Below are 9425 nucleotides of genomic sequence, written 5' to 3' on the forward strand. Positions count from 1 at the left end.
ATACACAATGGCCGCTTGATCGCATATTCATAACTACCGAAGGAAAAAACTTGCAATTGATCAGATCTTGGACCTTGAAACAGCAGTAAATTTTTTACCAGCCTGTGTCAAAGAAACATTTTTTTGCTTTGATTTTGAGTCGTCCGGCCCTCGGTAAAAGGTAAAACTCACTGTTTCTCTTGACGTCAAATATTAAACGCTTAATATGGGTTACGTTATCCGACGGCGTGGTGCCAATATCAAATGAGAAATACGAGAAATGGCGACGGCAGTCTATAAATATGAAGGTTGCCTTCATAGTGTTAACAGGCCGTTGCCAAAGCAACATGCTTTAATATTGCTTATGAGATTCCTGCTTCATTCCTTTCACACTGATAGCTAAGGAACGAAATATGTTTCAACTTGCAAGGAAGCACTTGGCACAGCAGTTTTTATTCGACCCGGCTTCTGTCTCAGCCAACTCAAAACTCTATGCATGTCATAGTTATGGATTCTACTTCCTGTGGACGATTTTCGCTGAGGAGTGATTACCGACGAGGTGCCATGAGAAGAGTTCAAGACGATAGTCTATGGAAATAAAAATATTTTCATGAATACTGATGACATGTTGCCGCTAATACCAAATACTTTAATATCGCCTATTGGATAGGTACGTGATACCTCAGAAAAATAGACAACACATTAGCCTCACATGAATATCACTTAGTACCGGTCGCTAACGAACGAACTATTTTGTCATCAGTACCTGCTGAAACAGCAGTTTTAATTATTCAAATGGGCTACTGTCTGAGTTAACGATAGTTTGGACGCATAATATTTCTGTAAGTGGGTCTTATTTGCTTTTGACGAATTTCTCTCTGCGGGTCTTATCTACTTTTAACGGATCTCTCTAGCGACTCGCTAAAGTCTTTAGTTTTCCTCCCTTTTTTTATGGGAACAAAGGAAGCAAAGTTTTCACAAAGAGAATACTAATATTTTTGTTTTGTTTCGTTTTGTTTTGTTTTGTTTTGTTTTGTTTCTTTTTTCATCGCCAAGGACCGAGATGCAGGTGTTTAGTGACCATTGAAAATATAACAATTTTGATGATAATTTTGATGAATAAAAGATGATTCATGCTCTCTAAAAGCATTGAAAAATAGAATGCAAACCATTTTTAGACACTGGTGCACGCGAATGAAACTTAAAGGTTCAACATCACCCTATATTTATTGAAGAAAAAGATATATGTTCATGGTTTACCCACCAACTGACTGATCGAAACGTCTCTACAACAAGAAAAAGACGGGAGACTACAACACGGCAAAAATATCCTAATTAAAGTAGGTACTTCCTATAAGCATAATGAGGACTACATATTAAATCATATATATAGCCTTACATGTTTTTTTAGAAAATACCACGCATTGAGCAGGAGTGGTAAAACTAGAAAAAAAACAATTTTAGTGCTACGATTTGAGCGAATCGAGAAATTAAAATAAGTTTGACTTTGAGGGTGTTGGAGTTCACCGGGTTCGAATACCCTGATGGAAAATTGATAACAAAATGGGGTCAGTTCCAAAGCAAATCGGATCTTATTCGAGTTAACGTGGGTCCAAGTTGGGTTCTATGCTTTTTCTGCTTAACAACGGATTTTATTTCGCCAAAAATCATTGTCTACTCCGACTATCTCAATACCAGAATTCGTTTTTCAGGTTCATCCATAGAATGTTTTTATTGCTTGTCTTCTGGTGCCTACAAATCGTATTTTTATTCAATACGTTAACGGTTATCTCGGGAAAGATAACAGGTAGGTCTAATGCTTTCGTTAGATTGTTGTTTCCAGTTTAACTTCCTTCTATGCAGCCCCTTCAATGCGACACGTGATGTTCTATCCGCTAAAGAAATCACTTAATATATTTTATTCCTTTATGAATATATATATTCCTTATAAAGGAAATGATGTAAAGGCCGTTCAGGAGAAAAATAAGTCCTGTGGACAGATTTCATTATCTCTGAAGGTTCTTATTTTAAAATTCAACTGTCCTAGCAGATAGCTTTTTTTCGTCCAGATGCAGATCAAAGCACGAGCGCTAAAATGGCTTTGGAATCCTTCCTCTTGAGAACTTTAAGACCTGACTTCGGCTCACGTCTTGCGTTCATCAATGGTATGTTTAAAATATCTACTCCTGCATTTCTAGGAGATATACATATTAGCAATTTAACTAAAATCCGAGAATGAGCAGAGTTGTAAAATCCTGCAGCGTCCCTGGCAGAGGTAGCACATTAAGTGAAATTAAAATTCTTTTTTTTTTTTTTTCAATGATACTTTATTTTCACACAATGTGACGTTATACATGCTTTTACGTGTAAATTTACTGAGTAGTTATTGTATTTCTGAAAAAAAAGGTTGGACCTTGTAGAGAAAGAATGCAGCAGGAAGCTTTCAATATTAACAGCTGGAATTCCAAATGGAAATATCAGTTGCTGCTTCCTTTGATTTCGATTTCAGCCTAAGCTTTGGGGATTTTTGTATAGAATCAACCTCTATATTTTCTCATTCCTCAGAGTCGCAGTGGAAGGAGCAGATCGAGACACTAGTGAAGCCCCTAACGGCCAATCAAATGGAAAAATTAAGTTGCAGAAGGCGGTGTGGAAGGAAACGAAGGCGTCATGATTCTAATGAGGGTTGCTTTTGTGATGAATTTTGTAAAAGCTTTGGTGATTGCTGTTTTGACTTCGATGAATTGTGAGTATTTGTTTCCCACACAGTTCAAGATCAAATATATCTTATACATATGTTTTTAATCTTTTCGAATATCTTCAAATAATAACCACTTTAAGATAAATCTAAGTAAGACTTTCTTTTCTCACGACTCACTAGCTATCTTTAACTTTTCTTTTTGACACTGTGATATCACTTCAGCTTGATCGTAATTTGCTGTTGTTCAAGCCTCTGCCTTGACGCGGAGTTCCCAATTCTGACAGCGTCTTCTACGAGTCGATTCATTCCCCTTGTTATAGTCTCTGTGACCCATGTGGTTGGTCCTGTGGTTAATCCTAAAGCCGATGACACACCTAGCGGTTTTATACGACGATCGCGGCGATTGGCGAAAGTCGCCAGGTGTGCCCAGTACGGCGATTGCGATTTTCGCCGATCGCCGCGATTGGCGTTTAAAATTGCCGATATCTGATCTACCAGATTGTTTCTGAACCGAAGAAAAAGAAATCAATTTGATCATACTGTGGTCAGAAAAGCCATGCTTATTTGATGTACTGCCCAGTGGCTACAGTAATCGTCTCAAGAAAGACTCTGCGTTTCAATAAATCCACGTCTTCGACCATATATTTCTATTATCCCACTTTTCAGAACGCTTCCTGGAGCGCTTTAGTTGCAAAATTATGGCAGCAGCCAACAATTTTTTCGGCTTCGCTGTTGTCACTTCCTTTGTTTACATTGGTTCGCACAACTTTTATACGTCACCCGATGGAACCTGGGATCAAGGCTGAATGCCACATTGTCTGCAAAGTGTTTCCCAGCGATCTGTGGCGAAAATGGCTAACGATTTTCGACGGCGATCGAATTCGCCGCGATCGGCGTATAAAATCGCCGGGTGTGTCGCCGGCTTTAAGCAAGAAATTATAAACTGTTTATAATCTCCTGCCCTCAAGTAATTACTACCACTATAGTGGTCGTGCTTGGGTCGTCTAATGACCATGCCTTGGAACTTTCCCAAAGTTCTGGTTTTGGCTCTCGCCTTCGAAGCTTGACTAGTTAATTTGAAACATTAAGTACATTGGGTTCGTTCGCGAGAACATCGTAAAAGGGCTCCGGTAAGTGTTCTTATTGTGAGGTCAGTCACCACACATACCCAATCATGGCCTACTCATCGAGCTTATAAAAGAGTCCACCAGATATCGCTGATTTTCTTTTGAAAGGGGACTCTATGATTAACAGATGTTGGCGTTCCTCAAACTGTACCAAAATTGTAGTATTGAATGAAAATTGGTTCAGTCAAGGACATAAAGGGAAAATAATAATTTAAAAGTGCAGTTTAGATTCACCGTAACGCCTTACACGAAACCTGGTTTCAACTAAGAGCTCTTACCCTCTCCCACCTCTCATTGGCCCGTTTTACCATTTTTAAGGGCCTATGTACCAAAGAACATTGATGACCCGTTTTTTTTCCTTTGTTGTTTTTGAACAGGTGTATAGTACCTCAAGTATCGATGGAAACATGTGTCAGAGAATATAACTATTGGGTCCCGGATCGGTTGATTGGTCGCGCAGTTTGGAGCTCATGCCCGAAGAACTTTACAGATGAGAATACAAAGCAAAAATGTCAAGGCAACGATGAAGATGAGATTGGTTTGAACCCTGTGCCAGTGTATGACAAATACAGTAACGTGACATACAAAAATATTTTCTGCGCCAGGTGCAATGGAGCATTGCACACAGCATACTGGGAAGTCAGTTTCCAGTGTTTTAAGTGGTTCGATGTTTCCAACCTAAGTCTAAACAAAGACTTGAGACTTTTGCAAGATCGGTGTTATCTTCAGAAAATGCCAGTTGATGATTCCTTGAAAAGATGCATCCCATGGCTTCGGCTTCCGATCAAAAGCGATCCAACGATGGGTAATACCCTTTGCAAAGCAGAATGTCTGAGTTACGCTCTTTTAGTAGTCTCCAGGAGTAGATCGAAATTGTTTCGTAACCCTCACTGTGCCTTTTGCAATGGAATTGAGCTCAGTGATATAGTTTTTTTGGTGCAAGATGACAACTCTTCTCCGCCACATTCCTTCAATACACCCCCTGCCCTAACAATTCTGTTTGAATTTACCTCCACATCTAAGTTTTGTATCAAAACAGCAGACCAACACAAAAGATCAGAAGATCATCCTACTACCTGTCTACACGATGAAGCGCATGACTCTGTACATCGAAACGAAATCAAAACATGTAAACTTAACTGCACCTTTGTAGCGTACAACAAAACGGATTATGAACTCGTTCCCAATGATCTCGTATTTTTGAAGGCCCATGGGAAATATTACAGTAACGTTTCTTATAAGATTTGTGGTGAAAAATTGTTACTGTGCGTTAATTTTTCAAAAACTTCCCCCAGAACTAGAAGTATTTCATTTGAGCACAAAGAAAACTACAAATTTCTTCAGCTTTTCAGCTTTATTGGGGCAGTCGTGTCCACCGTTTCTCTGGTTTTATTGTTAGTGACTTACGTCTTATTTGTTGAGCTCCGTAACTTACCTGGGAAAATCATGTTAAACTTGGTGATCTCTTTGTTGCTGTATGAAAGTGTATTCCTCTCAGCTGGCAAAAATGACGATCAGTTGATCTGCCTTGTGGTCGCCGCTCTTTTTCACCTCTTCGCCCTTTCTTCCTTCACGTGGATGAACGTTATGGCATATGATGTGCATCGCGCTTTCGCAAAAGTCCCGGGTAAGTTGACATTGTTAATTTAGTGATTTAGGATCGTTATCAATCTAGAACTTACGTCATTTCCTTTAAAATCTCTTTGTTTCAGTAAATCATATTAGATATTGTTGATTATGGTGAATCTACTTGTCAAGAAGTATAAACGTCTGTATCGCAATTTAGTAACTTCCAGTTTTGATCAAAATCTCGACTGCATACTGCTTTATTCATGATTCAGTTCAATTGATTTGAAGACTTGAGGAGGCAGTTCCCATAGAATCCATATTAACAAAAGTACTTGAGAGGACGATCATTAAGTATGAGTTGCTCATTATCATTCCAATTAGATCCGGCGGCAAACCGACAAGAGGACTCCAATAAACGTTTGATGTGTTACTCCCTGTACGCCTGGGGAGGTCCTGCTATTGTAGTCCTTTCCTGTGTTACAGTTGACCAGGTTAGGGAAGGAGCGATTGGATATGGTAAGTGCCTAACATAAAAAGGTGTATTCAGTGTTTGTCATTGAACCATGAGAAAAGCATAGATTACTCTAACTTCGGGTAAGTTATGTTGATATTGCAAAATACCTCAACTAATACCATGTGTTGCTGACTAAACAGGCCTTGGAAAAGAGGGCTGTTTCATATCAGAGAATAAAGCAAAGATATTCTCATTCATTTTTCCTGTTGGACTGATTCTGATTTTCAACCTCTTTGCTCTGGGACACACTAGCTTTCGTATCCTCAAAACCAGAAAGGTGGGTACAATATTTCTACGTTTTTTTAAACAAAGAAAATCAGAGTTCCACTGTCGCAGTCTCTGTCTTTCTGTGCTTTGCCACGTTAACCATTTGTCCGACGCCTTGCATGACCAATAGAACATCGCAAGGAAATCTGAATTTTAAAACCAGGGTTATTCACATTTGTATTGTTTCAGACGGCCAGAAAAGTGACTAAGCAACAGCAAAGTTCTAACGTGGCTTTAATCTGTGTTAAAATGGCCTCAGTGATGGGTGTGACATGGATTCTTGGGATTGCTGCGAACCTAAAGGCTCTTTCATTCCTGTGGTACCCGTATGTTGTTCTAAACAGTCTTCAAGGTAAATGTCCTTCAGCTTAACAAAGCTGGTTTGGGCCGGAGAAAGAATGGAACACTTTCTTGATTGGAAGCACCAGAAACAATTATTCCGTTGTGGTAGCTGACCTTAAATTAGAGAAAGCCGTCTCATTGTGATAATAGTTGGTTGATCATATTAAATAGTTCCTATGGCAATGAAAGTAAAATCTATCTCGATAGATGTAACGAAGCGATTACTTACTCCTAGATAAGAATCTGCAACATATTCAGATTTTCTTGCATTTCGCAGTGTTTTCCATCGAATGACTGTGATATAGCCTTTTTTCTTGGCTACGCAATTTAATATCATTTGATTGGCACCAGAACTCTATGGGAATGAATTAATACACATGACGTCTTTTCAAGAGATTCTACTTATATCAGTTTAATTATTTGCCTTTCTCCGAGGTTTCTTCATCTTCCTGTCCTTTGCTACAACTGGGAAGGCGTTGGAGTTGTACAAAAGCAAATTTTCCAAAGTACTTAAGAAGCAAGCATCACAGGTCAGTGAAGAAAGAATGGGAAACTTGAATCCCAGGGAGCAATGCATCTGCCGCGGAGCTGAAAACCAGGAAACTAATATCACGCAAGTTTAGCAGTGTCGCTGATTACAGAGCGTTTTCAAATGCTTCATATGAGAAACTGTGACACATAAGCAACTTCGACAATATTCTGGGAAAAGGAACAAAATAGTGTTAAAGACATAGGCTCGTCTAATTTGGGCCGCCCTTTTTAGGCGATCAAGGGACTTTGAATGTTCCTCATAGGTGCTATTGTTTAAGTAATCAAATCTTTCTTTTCTCGTTAAATAGAAGCTTTGGTTTAGGTGATATTTTTTGCTAAATTTAAGATTTTTAGAGTGCGGTCGTATGAGCAAGAGTGAAACTGTTTCAATAACAGACCCTCAAAGTCTAGGACATTATTACTATTGCTCTGGTGATGACGACAGTCTTAAGGAGATAACAACGCTATCGTTTTTCAGATAAACAAACCTCTTAGATTTCAGTGTTAACGATTCACAATGGCCGTTTGAATCTGCACGAAATTCGTCTTAAGCCATACATAAAAATCACCTGCGGCTTCTGAAACCATAATTCATTGACCCGGTGGTGATTGCAATTTATTGCGTAACCTTAATGTCGTGTATTGCTCTACGTCACCACAATAAGGACATTTCTATAACTGAGTTGCACTGTGATATCACGTTGCAGGTTAAAAGAGAAACAAACTAATTGTACCTGTGTTTAATAACACACTGACTCTGTTGCTGAATTAAGTCTCTCGATTTACAGTTTAATTAATGAGTATCGCATAACCAAAAATCAAATGAGTCAACAATCAAACAGAAGAGAAATGGAAAACATAATGAGAAAAATAATGAGTACTGGGAATGACCATGCAAAAAAACCTCAAGCGCAGGAATTATGTCAAGCGATCCAGTAATGATTGGTTATAGTTTTACATATGATTTGTTTCGATTATGGTCAGAATTTTCATGTTTTCAATTTTGTCTGCACCTAAGTTAGGCCATAGCACTCTAGTTTTCCTAAGGTACGGTATCCTTCTTCACGAAATTTTGCCTTTCCCGTGTCACCAAATCTAAGCTGTTTAACGGGAAGGTGGGACTTGATGGTAAGAAAATCGCTGTCTTCCCGCCAATTTTCATCATTTTTATCACAGTTACACTTCAGTGATTCGTCATCGGCGCACGATCCAGTTAAACCATATGTGCAGCCACCAGTTGCTAAGTTTGCTCCCCCCCAGTATGTCGTGTTCTGGCCGTCACGTGAAATCCACCATGAATATCCACCTTCAATTATTCTGGCGTGAAAACACTCGTATTTGATGAACTGTTGACAGTAATCAGAGGCTTCCGTCAGAGCTTTTAACTGAGATATGCTGGCAGATCTGTAATGAATATCAACGCACTTTTCATATCCTATCACCTGCGTTCTGTTTTCCATGTCGTGACCGACGACTGTCACTCCAACGCCTCCTTTGTCAGTCATGTTACAGTATATAGGAAATGGATCCTTGCCAAGAACACCGTCAGGATCGATGAGATAATCACCACTGACGTCGCTGATGCTTGCCTTCACTTTGGTGCCGGTTTCAGGGTATTTGACATGAACAGTGACACTTGTTTGAATTGAGCTGAATGCATCAGTCGCATTGCAAGTGTAGATACCAGAATGAGATATGTTAGCAGATGAAATGATCAAAGCATTCAAGGAGTCAACAGACGCCCCTGAAGGTAAAGAAAAAGTTCCATCATACATCCATAGGATGGTTGGCTTCAGGTCGCTTGAAGCAGAGCAACGCAGAATGACAGCTTCATACGCCATCACTGTCACATTCGATGGAGGCTTTATGACAAACTTGAGAGCTGAATAGACACGAAGGAGAACTGACGATGATTTGGTACTACAGGGGTTTGTCGCAGTACACACGTAAGAGCCGTTGTCTTGCGTAGTGACATTCAGTATGGTGATGTTTCCTTCACGAACAAAGGTCCTCGCGCTGGAAAGAATCCCGTCAGACTTTTTCCATATGATCCCACCTGGTTTAGGATTAGCTGTTACGTTACACATTATGGTAACGTTCCTACCCTCCACAGTTTCAATTATGTCGGGAATAACTTCCACCAAAGGCGGTCCTAGAATACCAAAATGATATTAAGGTATGGGAATAACGTAAATAGTCTTGTTAAAGCACCGATTATGGCCACATCTCGTTTTATAAGAGAGTTGATAAAAAACACCATCTCAAGGTAGAAATGGTTAAACAGTCTCCAGTTACCAATTGACTCATTTTAAGACTATCCTCATCAACAGGTCTGGCGTAAACATGAGGTTGCAAGCGGTCCTTCATGGGAATTCACGTTTTATCCCATCAAAGA

General features: G+C 39.4%; 2 protein-coding genes across 4 annotated transcripts; one reads left to right on the forward strand and one right to left on the reverse strand.

The window, feature by feature from the left end:
- Positions 1-1127: 1127 nt before the first annotated feature.
- Positions 1128-7887, forward strand: LOC113680558 (uncharacterized). 3 transcript variants are annotated; one of them, XM_089179983.1, is made up of 9 exons: positions 1128-1319; positions 1692-1786; positions 2049-2144; positions 2545-2725; positions 4185-5434; positions 5758-5892; positions 6031-6167; positions 6347-6509; positions 6935-7887. In XM_089179983.1, the coding sequence occupies exons 2-9, from the start codon at positions 1705-1707 to the stop codon at positions 7120-7122; spliced, it is 2232 nt and encodes a 743-aa protein (XP_089036109.1). In that variant the 5' UTR covers positions 1128-1319; positions 1692-1704; the 3' UTR covers positions 7123-7887. The 3 variants fall into 3 exon arrangements, with proteins under 3 accessions (XP_089036109.1, XP_089036110.1, XP_089036108.1); XM_089179982.1 differs by lacking the exon at positions 1128-1319 and adding an exon at positions 1430-1547; XM_089179984.1 differs by lacking the exon at positions 1692-1786 and having other exon boundaries at positions 1150-1319.
- LOC149040926 (contactin-associated protein-like 2) lies at positions 7756-9178 on the reverse strand. Its single transcript, XM_089179986.1, has one exon. The coding sequence runs from the start codon at positions 9115-9117 to the stop codon at positions 8044-8046; it is 1074 nt and encodes a 357-aa protein (XP_089036112.1). The 5' UTR covers positions 9118-9178; the 3' UTR covers positions 7756-8043.
- Between the last annotated feature and the right edge of the window lie 247 nt (positions 9179-9425).

Source organism: Pocillopora damicornis, chromosome 8 (genome assembly GCF_964200805.1).
Source record: "Pocillopora damicornis chromosome 8, jaPocDami1.2, whole genome shotgun sequence".
Taxonomy (NCBI): Eukaryota; Metazoa; Cnidaria; class Anthozoa; order Scleractinia; family Pocilloporidae; genus Pocillopora; species Pocillopora damicornis.

Excerpts from the sequence above, each read along its gene's own strand:
- LOC113680558 (XM_089179982.1), top strand. Across the intron at positions 2,145-2,544 it reads ACGTCTTGCGTTCATCAATG|AGTCGCAGTGGAAGGAGCAG; the intron begins GTATGTTTAAAA and ends CTCATTCCTCAG. Across the intron at positions 6,168-6,346 it reads GTATCCTCAAAACCAGAAAG|ACGGCCAGAAAAGTGACTAA; the intron begins GTGGGTACAATA and ends GTATTGTTTCAG.
- LOC149040926 (XM_089179986.1), bottom strand. The coding sequence starts at position 9,117 with ATGTGTAACGTAACAGCTAATCCTAAACCAGGTGGGATCATATGGAAA.